The following is a 19,144-nucleotide window of genomic DNA, read 5'->3' as shown; positions in this document are numbered from 1 at the left end:
GCCAAAATCTATAAAAGATTTCTTGTGTGGAGTTTGCTAACATCATATGACCTTGACCTCTCTCTTGTCTTCAGTCAATTCCTAACACACTTAAATAGCATTACATGCTCTTCCAATGGCACTGCTCTCCAGATTCGAATATGACTTTAAACCTCTCTTTGATAACTTTTCAACAACCATGTAAATAGGTGGAAAGCATCACTGGCTTTATGTAAATCCCTGAAACTAAATTTGGTCCTTAGAATAAGTTTAAAAGGAGATAAAGCCCCTTTCTACAGCTCAGGGGTAGAAATCCATGAGAGGAAACCAGTATAATCTGGCCCAAATCATGGAGAAAAGGAGGCATTTCTAACAGTCACCCAGACCATAAGAAACGGGTAAAAAGACTTATGCCCAAACCATAATAATCTTGTTAGTTTGCTGTATTTGCATAGCATTTTTTTTTTTTTTTTGGTTTTTCTCGGTTTTTCTCCGGTACCGGGAACCGAACTCACGACCTTGCGCTTGCCAGGCAAGTGCTTTTGCCGCTGAGCTAAATCCCCAGCCCTTGCATAGCATTTTATAATTTGCTCTTTTACAGATATTATTTCTTGGATCCTCACCACCAAACCATGAGGCTTTGTAGACGAGGAAGCAGACACTGGGAAGTTACCTGAACTGCATAAGGTCATGTAGCTGAGAAGGAAGGGCGTTCTCATCAACCCAAGATCCCCCAGATTGGAAATACCATAATCACATGCTCCTCTTCCTTCCTTGCTTCAGTTCTTTCTTTTGCTTTCTTTCTTTTCCCACCTTCTTATTCCCTCTGTCCTTCCCTCACGATGTGCATAGTTCATGAAACTAGGAGTAGCTCCAGGACGCCTGACCCTCTCCATCTTTCTCTCTCTCCATGGCACTTCCACCTCCTGGGGCATTTGCTCCTTTGTTTTCCTCACCACAAGCTTCCTCTGCTTGCTCATCATCTCTGTTTCTTCACCCTGCATCTTCCTTAGAGATCACCCAACTCTGTTCAGTGATGGCAAACATCTTAGAGCTTCCAGTAACAAACAGTGCACAGCGGCACACGTGCCATAGGTTTGTCACAGTTCCGTCATTGCAACTGGTTGTCTTCATCTCCCTGAATCTCCTAATGCTGTGTGGCCATTCATCGAGAGCTCAGCAGCTCCCAGTATGATACAGATGGGGTGGGAGTGGGAGATGGTCTCCAGCTTGCACCACGTCTCCCTTTGCTGCTCTTTGCTCCTGCTTCCTTTTGTTACAGAATGATGAGGGTTGTAGGAATATGGGAACAACGCTTTTCTTAAACCAGTAAAATAAAAGGGAAGAGAAAACCTGCAAGCCTTAGGTCCCAACTAATCCCAGGAGCAATATCAGTATCCACAGTAGATGCTCAGTGGACAGTGTCAGGACACTAGAATATAGCACAGTGGTGAGGAACTTATGACACATGTGCTGCAGTGGGCTGCATCACTGAAAGCTCTAAAAGGTTCACTATCACTGATCTAATGCTTGGAGCAAGGTATTCAGAGCCAGACAAAAATAGAACTGAATTTTAGCCACATCACTTCCTAGAATGGAGACCTGAGGAAGCCTTAACAACTGGCTCAGCTTCAGTTTCCTCATCTATAACCTGGAGATCCTAAGACTTGTCACTGGACTTGAGAATTCATCCATTCAACTGATATTCATTAAGCATCAATTTTGTATGAAGCTACTTCTAGGTGCTAATGATACAACGATGAAATAACAAAGCCCCCTACACAGAGACAGAGGCAGAGACAGCGACAGGAACAGAGAGAAACAGAGAGAGAGAGAGAGAGAGACAGAGAGAGAGATTCTATTTGTTAAACCAAAGGGAGCCATTAGTTTCACATTAAAATCACCTGGGGAGTTTTTTAAACTCCTCTTGCCCTGGTCACATTCCACACCAATTAAATTACAGAGTTTAGTGGTGGTAACCAGGCATCAGAATTTGTTAAAGATCCCCAAGTGATTCTAATGTGCACAGTTTGGAACCTACAGCGTTAGCAGAGAACACTCCCTAGACGGAATGCTGCCTCTGCCTCTTCAACACTGTCCCAGCTAAACATGTGTCTTTCATTCATTCTAACTGGAGGCTGGGCCATTCCAAGCAAATAAAATTTAAATTAGCTACTAAAAGGATAATGTGCTTTAAAGAAGAAACAATATGCATTAATTTATGGGTTTAGATAAATATGTTTGGGGATTTTTGTCCATGATACATCCATGACCCCCCACCCCAATGCCTGTGAAGCAGGTCTGTGACAGTATCCCCCAAAGCTATCATCATTCAGACTCTTCTGATAAGCTCTTCTTCAAACACAGGCAAACATTCAGTTTTCCAGAGTTAACACCATTTGCAGATGAGGATCAGGAGCCACTACCATAGACCACTGTTCTCTGTACATACATCTTGTCTCTTGAGGAGGTTTTTAATCCCAAAAAAGGACTTGAGTTTATGGTGTTGAGAATAAAAAGTGGACTCTGAGAGCCCTAATTTAAAGGACTGCCACCTTCCTGTTCACAACACTGGAACTGGATCAGGTGTGACTTATTTCCTTCTAGCTAACAAAAGCTTCCAAGTTACTACTGAATCCTAAATACACAGGAAACAAATATTTCATATACTTTTTCCTGCCCTGATTGAGGAAGAAGATTAGGTGTGGCCAAAGGGCTGAGCAAGTAGGCATGATGTGTCAATCACACAGATCTAGGACACAGGAGCAAAAAGGACCTATACCTGGTACCAATCAGAAAGTGCTATCTTCAATTGTTCTGGCACAAAATCAATCAGGGTTTCATAGGATGGCCTAGATCTGACATCAAGGTGAAGAATGGAAGGATACAAAAGATATCTGCCAAACTTATGGCTACTGTGAGTATTCTCAATGGCCTGTTCTCACTCTGAACAGATACTTCTCCTACCTTTAATTGGCCCTCTCTCACTCTACAGAGCATTCTTCTTGTCCTATCTTTAATAAATGTAGACCCTCACTATCTTTTTCATGTGTCTTGTCTAATTCTTTGCTCAGAACACCAAGAACCTACCACCATTGGATGGATCAAGAGTTCCCAGTAGAGAATAAGTCTTAGCAGTTTTAGGTGGAAAGAGCCTGCCGCATCCAGAACACAATGACATATGGAGCCAGTGGTCTCCATGATTCTTAAACCATGTAGCCAGATCACGCTTTCAGTTAACTCCAGGCTGCACACCTGACCAAAAGTAGACCTTATCTGAACATACTGTGAGTTCTCGAACTGCCAAGGGAAGAAAAAGACTTCTTCTGCAGTGTACACCAACCTGCAAAAGGATGGTGGTTTTATATTGACTCTTCATCAGGTTGTTGATGGATTCAAAGAGCCGTCTCATGGATTCTTCAAACTCCATCTGTTCTTTGCCTTCATAAAGCCTAAAAGAAGACACATCTGGGTCATTTCTCAAGTCAACAGGCAGTACCTTTGAAAGCATACACCAGCTACAACCTTCATTAAAAATTTAAAAGGAAAAAGGGGGAATGAGGCTTTCATGGGAAAGGGGGTTGGTGGGTAGTTTTTCCATGCATAATTCACTTAAGGGGAAAACCTCACATCCACCATAGGGAACAAACTCCATCCATTTCATAAGGTATAATAAATCTACTCTTCCTACCTTTTTTTAAACCTTGAAGAATCTCAAAGGAAATAAATGTTATCTGTGCTGAGGGAACATCAATAATTTCACCCTTCTGCTAAAATCAGAGGGGAGACTGTGGTCATTGGATTTTCACAGCATCCTGAAAACATCAAAGAGAAATACAGTGGTACCTCAGTTCACAAACTTAATTCTTTCCATGATGCTAGTCACAGAATTCTCAGATTTGTGGAAAGAATTAAGTTTGTGAACTGAGGCATCACTGTGTCTCCAAGTACACTGCCCCCTCTGCTTGGCGGTTGCTTGCTGTCATCTAAGGAGTGACAGCCTCCTCTATGTCATTTTGTCCATTTTTGGATTGTGCTTACTGCCTCATTCAAATGCATGTTCCTCTGATTGTAAAGATCCTACATTATTGTAGAGAATCATAACACACACATAGCAGGAATACACAATTTAGAAAGTAAGACTTCTCATTAATCCACACCAGCAGATAAGCTGTTATTGCACCTTATGTGTATCATTCCAAAGATTTTCAGTGCCTTTCCTTGCACACACGTGTAATTGCCTGGAAACCATCTTTCATATAAAATCATGCCCTGTGTCTTATCAGCTTCTTACCCCAGCCCTAGGAGTGTTGCTCAGCCCAAGATTCTCCAAACAAGCTTTTTTCACCAACCATGAAATATCCGAACTATCCGCAGCCTACTCTGGTATCCAGTGTGAAATACACAGAAGAGCACTGCTGTCTCTAATTCAGATAAAGAGGGTCTCTTCTGTCACAGCTGCACATGTCAAAAACTAGTTGGCGGCCTGAGCTTTGGTAAAGGTGCTTTCCTTAGATAAAGCGCTGACACACTTAACAGGTTTGTTTGCTCCTTCAGCCACAGAACAGGCCCCTCACAAATCCTCACCCATCCTCTCGCCCTCCTCCTTTCCTCCTCTCTCTGGCCCTAATTGTCTCCCTTTTTATCATCTTCCACACAAATCACTTTCTCTCTGCAGGTCTCTGTTTTTATCTCTCTTCATCTCCTCTCTCAGTCTTTCTCCCCTTCTCCTCCGATTTCTCTCCCTCTCCCCTCTCCTTTACTCACAAATCCTCTCTGAAGCCCTGCCCCCATGCTGCCCTGCTAGCAGCTGAAGGGAAAGCCAGCCATGGATGTTTGAGGGACCCAGCAATTGCTGCCGACTTTCCCACTGCCTGGTTCAAGGTCACAGCGATAAGGCTGTGAAGAGAAGCCAAAAGCCCTGCAGTAGCCTTGTGACTCGGGCTCCTTCATTCACTTCTGTCCATCTTGTTTCTTCCACCTCCCTCTTCATACAACTCCTTCCGGAACCTCCTTGCTCTGAGCTCACATCTCTGCTTCACCTGTAAGAACGGGGCAGACATCACAGAGCATCACTGTGCCCTTGGCGCTGTTCGGATGGATATTAGATCCATTTTACAGACTGATAATGCTTTAGCCCCTGCCATAGGATACTACCTCAGTGAGCACTAGAGGCAAAATAAAATACGGCCATCTGGCTCTGCAGCCTGCACTTTGTCCTACAGTCTGTGAGCTCTCTTAATTTCTACAGGCCTTGATTTCTCATCTGCACAATGTATGTCATCACAAAACTGTGTCAAGGGACTGTGAGGTGACCAGTTTACAGGTGGAGGGCTAGCATAGTGCTTGGTCCTCAGTGAAGTTTAGTGGCTGTAGGGTGTCCCCTTTGTATATGCATGTGTGTGGTGGAGTGGTTCTGACCAGATCATCTTCCTGGGGACCACTGGCCCCACTCACAAGCACGGTCTCACCAAAACTTTTCTGTTGAATGACTTACTCACACTATCCATGACTAAGTGGCCATAGCAGTTCTCTTGATTTCTCTGGAATTTGCCATTTTCAACAGGGAAACATAAAAAGTGGGCTTTGTTGGGAGCCATCTAAATGCTAGCACTACTGGGGGAATGTTCTTAAATTCCTGCTAAAGATATCCCTGAAGCTGCTGTGGTTCCTAGTCGCTCTGTATCTGATGAACTCTTTTTGGATGTTGTAGTTACACAAATACCCTTACTATAAAATCTTCTTTCCACTTGGACTCGCCCTGGTTAGTTTTGTCACAGTGCCTCTCTAGTCTGAACTTGGCAAAATGGAACAAGCTTCTTCCTACAGCTCCTTGTTGTGGGGTTTGAAATGAAGAGTTCTTGGGAAGTCCAGTGAGCACTTAATCCACTCTCTCATCAGACAGAAGGGCGAGCGGGTCAGAGTAGGGAAGTGACTTGGCACTACAATTTTAATATTATTTGGAGGTGAGAAGTAAAAGTAAAAGAAATCTTTAGAATACATATAAGAGCAAGTCAAGGCTTTCCATGCAATTGTAAACTTCATAGGAAACTGAATTTAGTTTCCATTAGCAAGAGGGATGTGATTTGCTATGTCATGGACATTACCCATGGTAGAGCTTAGCCAGAACACCATTCTTCTTCTTTGCTCTGAGAATCTAACAAGAGAGGGCAGATGACACCAGTCCCATGAAGCAACAACCAGGGGCTTACACCCCAGTAGGAATCAAATCTCTTTCTGCTTTTTATGTTACAAAATATGTACCTATATGTCACAATCAAATCTGGAGATGGAAACATATTCTGCACCTATCTAAGATTTATAAAGGATAATTACATACTATATATACATATGTAATGTATTAGCTATATAATGTACCATATATATGCATGTCCTTAATGCATATACATAGCTAATATATTATATATGTACATATAGTATGTAATATATACAGTACATTATAGATGTATATATATGTGTATAGCACATTATATATGCAGCATTAAGGACAGGGAATGGTTGGGAAGAAAAGCCAGCAGACATTCCTACCACTGGGAAGAAAAAGAAGGAAATTGTGTAGTGTAAATGGCTTTGTAATGGAACCGTACCCTTCCATATACTTACTGTGTGGCCTCAGACAAATGATTTTTCTGAAATTGTGTTCCCTCTGTTGATAAAATGGAGATATAATGTTCACCCAAAGATTTATTTTGAGGTTAAATACATGAGACAATGTTTTTCAAATACTTAATATTTTAGCTGGTGTTTAATAAACATTAAATAAATGCTGGTGACTCATTATTGTTGTTGATGGCTGATCATAAAAGTGCTCCTATTGCAAATTCTCTAATCTGAGTGAAAGTAAAGGGGATATTTCAAGTAACAAGAGGCCCAAAACATGGGTTTTTGATAACATGGGAGGAATAATCTGATGACAGTGGGATAATTAGGCACTGTGCAGCTTCCCCTGAGAAATCTGGAAAGCAGAATAATACCTCATCTCTCTGTGCTTCTTTAAATGTGGCCTTGAAGTCAAAGGCACAGCAGATGTAGCTTCCATGTCCTTTCATAGCACTTGCTCTCTGCCATAGCTTCAGGAGAGAAATGTCTTTTCTGGCCTAGAATGATACCTCAGAAAGGAGCTGATTGTGCCAGGAAACAAATTATCGAAGGGCCCTACGGCCCTGACCACAAGCAAAACTGGAGCAACCTGCAAGGCACTGTTCTGGGGCATATGAGTCTGACCACAGCCGGTGCTCTGGCTTCCCGGGCTTGGATAAATATAGTGATGCTTGGCTTGCATGCGATTCATTAAGGAAGCACTGCGCACAGCTGAGCACTCACTACATGCAAATGGTGCTCCATATGGTGGGACAGTGCTTCATACCACCTCTTCCATCCAGGTACATAAAGCCTCAGTCCCAAACTGAAATGCCAACCTCAGGCCAGCAGCCCACGGGACGGGAATCTAACCAAAGTGATGTTAGACTGTGGGAAGCAAGGGGAAAACTGACCTTAGATCCAGAGGTAGGGGATCACTTGGTGCCCTGGCCCTATTTTATTTTCCATACCTCACTTATTTTCCATACCTCACCTATTTTATTTTTCATACCCGCTTCTTGCCCACTCCTCTAGGCCTCCAGCCATTCCCCCTGACCACCCCTCTGCCTCTTTGAGGCAAAATAAAAGTTTAGGTGAGACTTCCTGTGCTCCAAACCCTGTGTGTCATATATTAGGTGGGTGACCTTGACTATGCTACTGCTTCTCTAAGGCTTGGTTTTTTTCAATTAGTAAAATAATACAAGCCCAATAAACTTGTTCTAAAAAAAATCAAATATAGATGGAGTACCACTTATCCAAAAGTGGGACTAGAGGGAGTGTTTAAGATCTAGGATATTTTTTGGAATTTAGAATTCTTGCCATATACAGTACATAATGAGACTTAAGGTTAAGCTCAAGTCTAAACAGGAAATTCACCTGTGGTTCATAGGTACTTTACACACCCAGCCTGAGGCTAACTTTATACAAGATTGAAATTCTTTCACACAAACTAAAGTTTCACTGTGTGGAATTTTCCAATCGTTGAGCCATGTTGGTTCTCAAAATGTTTTGGACTTTGGAGTATTTCAGATTTCAGATTTTTGGATTTGAGATATCTCACCATAATTCATATAAAGCAACTGGTAGCATATCTAGTGCATACAGTTACCAATCAATAAATATTAGCTATTATTAAATCATCTTCATGTTCTCATCTGGATTCATCCTGTCTTATTTCCTGAGTATGACTGAGAAAGAGATCAGCATCTTCATAAAGACTGCCATTTACTGAGCACCTGCTATGTGCCAGGCTCTGCACTGGAGACAAGCACAAGGAAGGGAATGAATGAGGCAGGGACACAGGGCCCTCACTTATCACTGTACTTGTGGGAATATGAATAACGAAAGTGTGATACTGTTACTGAGCTCTTCCCAAGGCTCAGGCACTGTGCTAAGTGCTTCTCGTGCTCTGGCTTTTCTGGTAGGGATAATCATCACCTGTAATTTATTTATGAGGAAGAAAGGCATGAACAAGGGCAAGTTAGATGCATGAACAAGGGAACTTAACCCAGAGTGTAGGGAGCAGCTAAAGCTGGAAACCAATCACATGTGTGTGAGGCAAGACATGAAAATAAGCTGTTACAGTTTGGACAATGGGAGGTGCTCAGATGAGCCATACAAAGTTGCTAGGGAGAAGGGTTGAAATTGACATCAACCTCCTGAGAGTATAAATAAAGGCACTAAGGTGATTCAGCAGTTCCTTTCCTCCCAGCTGGGGAGGACTCCACCTGACTTCAGCTTTCTTTTTTTGTTTTTATTGCTCCATCCTCTCGCCCATCCATCCCCCAGGGGAACTTTGAGATCTGTGCAGGGCACAGCACCAGACAGAGCTAGAACTATGACTGACACCAACCATAGCACTGTCGCCTATTTAGTGGCACTTTTGCCTGCAGTGTCCACCCCTTGCATGCCGTTACCCCCTGATAGCCTGTACCCCCATCTCCTCCTTCCTCCTCAGCAGCCCCAGCCCAGCACCCCTCTGTCTCCCTCATCCCATCACATCTTTGCCTAAATTTGTTGTGAGACACATACCCGACTGGTTTCACAGGAGCTTGGGAACAAAACAAAATTAAGTAAAAGTTTTTTGAAATGAAAAGTCCATTCTTAATGATTCTATGATCTTATATAGAACTGAGCAAAGCTATTTAAATGATGAAGTCACCACACCATTTTGTTACTTTGCATGCAAGTCAAGATACCTTTATGCCCTGAGATATGAGGCCGGGCACTCAAGAATATCACAGAAAGGGGCCACCTACTTAGTGAATTTGCTTAGATGATGCATACACACTGCACATATCATTAACTCAGTGTCATAGCAGCTGAGCTATTCCTACTGTAGCACTTTTATACTTTGTGTGTGTGTGTGTGTATGAGAGAGAGAGAGAGAGAGAGAGAGAGAGAGAGAGAGAGAGTCTCGCTATGTAGTTCAGGCTGCCTCCAAACTCATGGCAATCCTCCTGCGTCAGCCTCCCAAGTGCTGGAATTACAGGTGTGCACCACCACGCCCAGTTAACACTTCATTCTTTTAATGGGGTTGAGAATCAAACTCAGGACCTTGTGCTTGCCAGGCGGGTGCTATGCTGCTCAGCTACATCCCTGCCCCTAACACTTCATTCTTAATCATCTATTATTTGTCTACTTCTCCATTAAAGCAGAAGCTCCATGCAGACAGAGATCAAGACAGTTTTTGTCATAACATCTCCATGTCCAGCAACAGGTCTGAGACATCAAAGGTTAATTCTAAACAAATGACTAACAAATGATGAATTGTGGAATAAATCAATCTCATGACCTTTATTGTGGCTCCATAGAAATGTCTCATTGCAGGTAGCAAATTTTAAGGGCTCTTATATAAGATTTTAAAGATGATACTAACATCATCTTTTTTTAGTGCTAACTAGTATTAGGATGTGTTATGTTTCTTTAATATTTTATTTTAAAAATAATGAAAAATAAAAATGATACAACATCATCTTTGACTACACAGTGTTTGTTACTATTACTACCTCACAGCTAAGAAAATTAACTACCTTCAATCACTGCTATTTATTAAGCACCAAGCACGACGCTGTGTGCTTTGTAAATACCTGTTTCTTTGATCCATGTAGCAATCACATGATATAGGTGTTATTACCATTAAATAAATAAGGAAATGGAGGGTCAGCTAGGTTGCATAATTTGTTCAAGGTCACCCAACTAATCATTGGCAGAGCCAGAATTTGAGCGCATAAGTGTCTCTGGCTCCAAATTTCACCCCTTAACTGCTAGGTAATATGGACTACAGGGAACAGAGCCAACAATAGCAAGCCATGAGTTGAAGCAAGTTGGTGAGCAGGGAGCATCTTCTGCCCAGGGGATGACATAATGGGACCACCGAAGGAAGGCTGTAGGACTGGCTCTCAGCTTACTCTATTCAAGCTCTAAACCCAAGCTGGCTGGGCTGATATTCCCAGGTCTAAGCCAATTATCTATTTTATTAGAGTAGATGTGAATTAGTAACTTTACAAAAAGAACCACTGAGCCATTTCTGATTTCAGAAGAGTGATTACTCCGGGAAAATCACAATTCTTTTAGCCTAGAACCAAGAAGTCAAGTGTACTTTTTCTTTCTTCTCTCTCCTTCCCCTCCTACCTCTATCTCTGTCTACCTGGGACCAAGAATAATAGCAGCGAAACCAGTGCAATAGGGCTGGAAAAGGCCCACAAAGGAGAAGATCCCCCTCTTGATTCTGCTCTTGCTGTACAGTGGCTGTCACAGTCCTTAACTTTCCCTACCTCCAAGGGTTATGAACTTGAAACAAATGAGAAATTGCAGATTAAGATATGAAATTTTGCTGCAGTGAAGCTGGAGTTAGCAGTCTCGCCCAACAGTGACCAGAGAAAACTCTCTTTGGAAGAGTCACAAAGTCTAAATGTAAGGAGTTATTCTGCCAGAAGCAAAAGAGTAAAGCTCTGTCAAAAAGGGAATGTGTGTGCAAGCCGGATGATTATAATGTGGCCAGTGTGAACTGCCAAGCGTCCTAGTGGCCAGAGACCTGCACGAGGGCATTATTTCACTTAATACCACCAGCAGCCAACAGGTAGGGCTCGGACCAGATTCTAGTGCCAATTCTTCCCCAACAACAAAAGTATTCGTGTATAAGCTGTTCTTTTCCCAGGGTTTGACATTTAAGGAAGAGTCAACCCTTAGGGCAAACTGTAAAGAACGTCTTTGTCCTGGAGATGACGCCAGGGAAGAATGATTTGTGGATGAGAGAAAAAAAGACAAACCTATCATGTGGGGGGATTCTGCTTTGAAAAATGTTAAGAGAGAATGCATAAAAATTAATGCAATTGCTGAAGAAAACCTGCCTCAGGTGGAAGCATAAACAGCCTGAATTAGAAAAAAAAAAAAAAAATAGAAGTAAACAGTATGGAAGAAATGAAAGGAAAAAATCCACCTAAAACATTCACTTTACTTTTAAATTATGGCAACCCTGCCTAATAAATTAATAGTAAGTAGGTAATAAGACGCAGGCAGAAGCCTTGGAAAGAACTCTCAGTTATGAATAGAGTGTGATGTGTGCCTCACACCATCCTTCATTCTACTGAGAGGAGCCTCAGACTTTATGTCATTTGGCAAGAATAACTGAGTTGCATAATTCTGCACTTAAGTAAATTTCTCCATTAGCATGAAAAATGCTATTCAGAGCTTTCTTTCTCTGATATAATTAGAAATTGAATGTTTCCAAAACAATGTTCCTAAGGATAGAAACACACACACACACACACACACACACACACACACACACACACACACACACACTCTTCCATGGTTCAAGACTTTTAGAGAAAAATACAGATGGCACCACTTGAAAGAGAAGCAAATATTCCTCAGGCTCCTTCTAGGTTTTTCTTTATGAACAAGCTGGTCTAAAAGTTGCAGTGTTGAGAAATGAGGGTTTGACTCCATCTCATACCATTTTGCCCTCTTGTTTTTAATAATCTAGGAAGTTTCCATGATCTCTTCAGTGATAAAAACAAAAACTTGCAAAATGGTTATACAGGTGGGACAAATAGTAAAATCTGAATATCTATGCATTACATTGACAATTTAATTACCTCCTGGGGAAGGGGCTGTGTTGTGACAATGGTGGCATTATACATTTTTATATTTTATTCTGATTTTTAAACAAGTGAACATTACAGCTAATTTTCACAGGAGAGAGCTGCTCCTTCTGCGCAGTGATTGCACCTTGCCGCCAGCCCCCTTCTAAGGCAATCCTTTACCTCAAAGCCCCTCTTGGATCCCCTCACTCTCCCTGGGGAGCCAGCACTGCAGGGGTTTCTAACACAAGGTCCTGCCCCTGGAGGCCTTTTCTCTCCCTCCACAGAACAGAGATGCTGATTTTTCACCTGCTTCCTGGTTTTAGGCATAGACTGCAGCTAGAGAGACAATTGCCTAAGAAATGTCAAGCTATTATTACTTTAAACTGTGGTCATGCCAAGGCTATTCGAACTTTGTCCTTTGAGTCCAGGCTTCTTGAGAACGATAATTAACCCCAGGCTTTCTGCTCTGTTCCACTGGGAGCCCTGACATTTTTGGTGTTTTCAGTTAAATAGAATTTTTAGCATTTTCCTTACTAATAGGCCACTTTTAAAAATACCTATGTAATAAAACTCTGTTTTGAAACTTAGGAACACGGGAGGAAGCACTGAGTTCAAACACTAAAATTTGTATCATTTGAGTGAGTAGGAGGGGCCGAGGCTTGCTGTCTTCCCACTGCAGAAGAGAACAAACAACACAGTGGGAAGAGCTGTGATCTGAGTCTGTATCAGTGCTACACCAGCACAGGTAGGGGTGAAGGTTGTGACTTTTGGAGGTCATTCAACCTTAGTTCTTCTCCTCTGATTGAATGACTTCATCATAGAGGTAAAGCTCCGGAATTTGTTTTTGTTTTGTTTCCTTGGGATTGTGGGGGCCATGCTGAGGATTGAACCCAGGCCTTTACAATTGCAGGGCATGTACTTTACCGCTGAGCTATACCTGCAGCCCCAAACCTCCAAGATTCTTATAAGGACCAAAAGATATCTAATTTAAGGCACAGGGGTAAGAAGTAGCAGATTTTTGGGGGAATGGGTGTACTAGCGATTGAACCCAGAGCTACATTCTCAGCCACTTTTCTTTCTTTTTCTCCTTTTTCTTTTTTCTTTTCTTTCTTTCTTTTTTTTTTTTTTTTTTTTTTTTTTTTTTTTTTTTTTTTTTTTTTTTTTTTTTTTGAGACAGGGCCTCACTAAGTTACCCAGGCTGAGGAAGAACTTTCAATTCTCCTGCCTCAGCTTCCCAGAGAGCTGGGATTACAGGTGTGTGCCACCATGCCAGTCTGCAGAGGATCTTGCAAAATATAACTAGCACTTAGTTTTTAGACCCCATTATGCAACCTCTCAGAGTCCTTTTCTCTCCCCCTGCAGCACCACCACCATCAGCCAAGGCTCCATCACCTCTCCCCTATAAGGATTCTGAACTGATCTCTGAATACTCATGGTCACACTACTCGGTCCATTTTCTGCACAACAGCCAGAGAGATCTTTTTAAAGTCGCAAATGCAAAGACAGCATTTTCCTATTTAAAATCCTGTCACATCTCTTCATTTCCTTGAGGACAGTGCCTGCCCATGAGGGCCCAACACTCAAAACTCTTTAAGAGCTGCGACTTCCCACTCCTGTACATGGTGAGATCTAGGTGATCTCTAGGCCCTCGGTCCCGTGCCCACTGAATTCCAGCCACCCTGGCCTTTCCACAGTCAATAGGGTCATTTTTTCTCTACCTCCGGAATTTTTCTGTTAGTAATCGGGTTTCACCCATCACATCCTCTTCCTCTCACCTACCAACACCTACTCAGCATGGTTCAGGTCACAGTTAGATGCCACTTCCTCAGCACAGCCTGTCTGTGCCAGTGGGAAGACCTGATCGTATTTCACATTTCCAGGGCATCTCATAGACCTCCTCTGGTTTTACATGCACCTACATGATTACCTACTTAATGACTCTTCCCAACCAGACTAAAAAGTCTGGGAAGACTAGACCTGAGATTGTCCAACTCACTGTTGTATTTCCAGCATCTGGTGCAGTGCCCTACTCGTAGATGTGTTGAACGATCACTTGATTGCTAATGTCAAACCACACCTCTACCACTAAGCAAATATCGTAACTGCTTTTGAAATATACACTTGTATTATCAACTAGGGTGTTTAAAAAGAAAAGCCAAGTCTTATGGATGAATAAGCACAGAACATATATGTAATATGTTGCTGGGGAATGTAAGGGAGAATAAATGCTAAATTGAAAGGCTTACAGAAACCATAGGCTCTAGGAGTACAGTAATTCTAAAAATGTTGAGAAACACTCAGACAGTAAAAAAAAAAAAAATGTGTACTTTCTTTAGATTTCCAGGTCCTGAAATTACCCATGAACCAGCTTTAATGCACACCTTCTGCTTGCCCAGCAGATGCCTTCCAAAAGGGGAGGGGAAGTGGCAAAAGGTCAGGCTTACAAATGCTGAGCATGAGAGGCACACAGCAGACAAAGGCTGTGCTTAAGCAAAGGCAGGGTCCTTAATGTGCTCCTCTGCTGGCCTCCTAGGTTTAGGAGGGGCCACATTCTCACCCTTAACTGCAGTGGAGGTTGCGCTAGATTTCATGTTAAATCATATCAGAGGAGGAAATACTGATTTTTTTTTTTTTTTTGAAAAGGTGCCCTGACCCAAATGGGCGAGCTTTAAATTCAAATCTGCATGTTAGTTAGAACTTGCTGCCCCAGCTGTGCATACCTGGCCTAAAACTAAATGAGGACAGCAATCAAGTCACCTCAGGAAGCAAGCCATGGGACAAGGGAAAGAAAAACTGAAAAATAACAGACTCTAAATTCTGGGAGAGTGGCTGCTTTTACTTCCCTCAAGCAGGTGTGTTTAGGGTTTCCTGGAGGTAATTTATTTAAGTAACAAAAATCTACTGAGCACCTATTATCCACCAACCACTGTGCTATCAAGGAATTTCTAAAGAGATGTAAACATTGATGCCCAAACACTAGAACAGCAGCTAGGACACGTACTACAAGGACAAATTTTGTGGACAATGAAAACATAATAAGGAGACTTGACCTAACTGGAATATACAGGTGACACAGTACCGGTGAGTAAGGGAAAATGAGATGAAATTCACAGGGCAGCACATGCCAGATCACAGAGGCCCTGCAGCAAGAGGGACAGTAGTGAATCAGAGGGACTGCGTGAAGGCCATGGAATCCAGAGGGAAGAAATCTGGGAGATCAGGTGAATGGAGACAGGAGAGGCTCCAGGGGCCAGGCCAGCAGCCCCTTCCAGGCCACCTGATGGCCATTCCTCAAAGAGTAATGAGGAGAAGTTAAGAGAATTTCAAGGAAAGCACCGGTGTTCTGCCCTTTGCTGGTCAAGGACAATCAGAAAATATTCACATCTGTCTTGACTCAGAGAGAAAAAGAGAGACCATTCACATAAATTTTTATTAAAGTATGGTGTGATTGTTCTCTTTTACTATTAGTGTTGTGAATCTCTTACTGTAAATAATTCATAAGTTTAACTTTATTATAGGTATGTGTGTATATGTAGGAAACATCACACAAGGCTCCGCACTTTCAGCTCCAGGTATCCACTGGGGGTCTTGGAACGTGGACCCCAGGGACGTTCAGACACTGCTGTTCCCTGATCTGGTTTGAACTGAAACAATCCAGCTGACAGCAGGACAGAATAAATTTTGAAGATCTCCACCTCTGACAGTGTGGTATAGAAAATAACGTGAAAACAATGACAAAGAGGTGGATTTAAAAATAAACCACCAAACTATCAAGAAAATAGGTAATCCACCCAGGACAAACACACTGCAAAATCAGACTTTTGGTATTTCAGAACAATAAATCCAAATTCCTTGTGAAGGCACCTGCCAAACCCTAGTGCCCTGAGACTTCTGCCTTGATGGCTACTGAGGAATAAAAAAAGGAGATTCTGCTAGATCCTCGGGCCTGCTTTTTGGAGGCGTTTGCATAAAACTGGTTTTTAAATTTGTTACAGCTTCTTTATTTTGTTTTGCTTTTTTTTTCTCTTCTCTATGGTATCAGGGATCTAACCTAGGCTTCCTGCATGCTAGGAAAAACACTCTGCTCTGAGCTACATTTCTGGCTTTTATATCCTCTTCATAAAAGAGGCAGGGAAATAAACCTACTTCACAAAAGTTAAGAGTAAGAAAACTATCCAGTCCTTGGTGTTGGGTGACAAAGAAAAAGATGTCTCCATTGAGAATGCCTAACCATATGCTAATCTTCTGAACTTTGTTTGGTTTCCGGTTTTTGCAATTTTGTGTTCCTAGTTTGCACCCACAAATAGAAAATTTACTTTAGCAGGGTCTCTCACTGCTTTCAGGTGAATGATAGGAGGAAACTGATTTTCTTTGAAGAAAATAAAGAAAATGAAAGAAAATAAAACACACACACACACACCAACTGATAAAGAAAAATTAAATTTAAGAAATATAGGCGGGGCTGTTAAATATAGTACTTAAAATTTTAGCCAAACCAATTAATCAAGAGAGATAAAAGATACAAATAAGAAAAAAGTAGTCAAATTATTCCTATCAGCGGATGATATGATCCTCAGAAGACACTAAAATCTTCACCAGAAGACTTTTAGATCTGACAAATAAATTCAGCAAAGTGGTAAGATATAAAATCAGGGAAATTCTAATCATGATAATTTCAAAAAATGAAATCTCTTGGAATAAACCTAATCAAGGATACAGAAGATTTCTACAATGAAAATTACAGAATATTGAAGAAATTGAAGAGACACTAGAAGATAGAAAGAGCTCCCATGTTCACAAGTTGGCAGAATTAACATTGTTAAAATGATCATATTACCAAAAGCAAGCTATAGATTCAAGGCCATGCCAGTCAAACCCAGTGATACTTCTCAAAAACTAGAAAAAAATACTAAAATTTATATAGAAGCATGAAAGACCCATGACAGCCAAAGCAATCCTGAACAATTAGGGCAGTGCTGGAGGTATAATACCCAATTGCAAAATATAATAAAGAACACAGAAACAAGACAGCATGAGACTGGCATAAGACCAGTGACACAGAGTACAGGAAAGCTACATAACTGCAACTAATTCTTGGTAAAGGTATGAAACTATATTTTGGAGAAAAGGTAGTATCTTTAATAAAAGGTAGTGGGAAAACTAAATATCCACATGTGAAAGACTGAAACTAGGTACCTATCTCTCATCCTGTTCAAAAATCATATCAAAATGGACCAAAGGCCTAAATACAAAACCTTAAACTTTGAAACTGCTGGAAGAAACTTACTGCACAGCAAAGGAAAGCATTAGCAGAGTGAAGATCAGCTCACAGAATGGGAGAAAATCTTCTCCAATTACTTTTCTGAGAAGATTAATATCTCCCAAAATATAAAGAACTCAAAAAGCTGAACACCAATCATTAAATATCACAACAAAAAATGGGCAAATGAACTGAACAGATACTTCTCAAAAGGACAAGTGCTACTGGACAATAAATATATGAAAAAATGTTCAACATGTTTAGCCATCAGGGAAATGCAAATCAAAACTACTTTGAGGTTCCATCTCATACCAGTCAGAATGGCTTTCATGAACAGTATAAAAAGAATAAGGAATCCTGTACACTGTTGGTGGGAACATAAGGTAGCACAACCACTATGAAAATCAGTGCGGAGGTTCCTCAGAAAGCTAAAGATAGAGCTACTACTTGATCATGTTAATTGAAATAATCCAGTCTTGGAAAGGCAAATATCATAGGTTTTCTCTTATATGTAAAATCTAAAGCAACAACATAGATGATATGAAAATAAAAGGAAGAATATTAGAGAAAAGGAAGAGCAAAGGAACGGGAAGGAATGTAATGAGGTGGACAGAATCAAAGCATATTACGTACATACATAAACCTCCCAACATGAAACCCATTAAGAAAGAAACAAAGGAAAGAAGGGAGGTGGCTCAATGGTACAGTGAGTGCCTAGCATGCATCAAGCCTGGATTCAATTTCCAGCATCCCAAATAATAATACTGATGATGGACAGTTTTTTTTTTTAAAAAATCACAATTTTAAAAAAGCACAGCTACCAAAATAGACACAGTACTCACAAATACTCCCCATTGGACTTGTACAGCAAAGAATGTAAAATCCACAGATTTAACATGTTCCAAAATACAAAAGTGATGCTTGAAAATATGACTAAGAAACACAAAAAGTCATAAAAAAATACAAATTAGATTTGAAAGAGAAAGAAATGAATTTCTGAAAAGTAATAAATTATAATTACTGAAATAAAAAGTTCAATGTCTTAATGTGAGAGATGGCAGAACAGAGAAATACATAAGCTGGAAAACAGATTCAAAGAAATTAGCCAGAACGAAGGCACCCAAATATGAAATAGAGTTTATGAGACCTGGAGAATATAATGAGATCTAATATACATTGGCTGACATTTCAGAGATCTAATAGGATACATGGAAAAGATGGAAATATTTTCTAAAAAGCTAAGAATGAGAATTATTTTGAGATGGGTATTAAGCACCCAAAATTCCAGATCTAGGAAAACTAATTTCTAAGAGTGAAAACAAAATCATGCCTAATACATCATGGTGAAACTGCAGAACATCAAATACAAAGAGATGAAGTTAAGAGATGCCAGAGAATAAAAGCAGAATGTTCACAGATAAACAAGAGTAAGACTGACAGGCTTAACAACAGACCATGGTTGTGAACAGACAATAAGACAGAACTATGCATCTCTATCTAGGAAAACTTAGGTCTTACTATAAAATCAGAGTGACTAAAAGTTTTTACCAACAGAATTTCCCAAATTTAATTCTAAATTATTTACTTCCGGAAGGAAAAAAATATATATAAAGGTTTAAGAAAATAAGAGGAGTAATGAACTTTTAATTGTTTAATTGTGGTTAAACATATATATCACATAAAATGTACTATCTCATCTTTTTTTTTTTTTTTT

General features: G+C 40.8%; 1 protein-coding gene across 2 annotated transcripts in view; it reads right to left on the bottom strand.

The window, feature by feature from the left end:
- Positions 1–19,144, bottom strand: part of Dock2 (dedicator of cytokinesis 2) — a 429,458-nt gene that overhangs the window by 311,457 nt on the left and 98,857 nt on the right. For both annotated transcript variants that reach the window (XM_005376310.2, XM_013509168.1), the window contains one exon: positions 3,323–3,431. In XM_005376310.2, coding sequence (XP_005376367.1) covers positions 3,323–3,431 — 109 coding nt within the window. The remainder of the gene's footprint in view (positions 1–3,322; positions 3,432–19,144) is intronic.

Source organism: Chinchilla lanigera, unplaced genomic scaffold (genome assembly GCF_000276665.1).
Source record: "Chinchilla lanigera isolate Chin_1 unplaced genomic scaffold, ChiLan1.0 scaffold00007, whole genome shotgun sequence".
Lineage (NCBI taxonomy): Eukaryota > Metazoa > Chordata > Mammalia > Rodentia > Chinchillidae > Chinchilla > Chinchilla lanigera.
The sequence above is the reverse complement of the archived record's forward strand: the minus strand, read 5'-3'. Positions and strand labels throughout refer to the sequence as shown.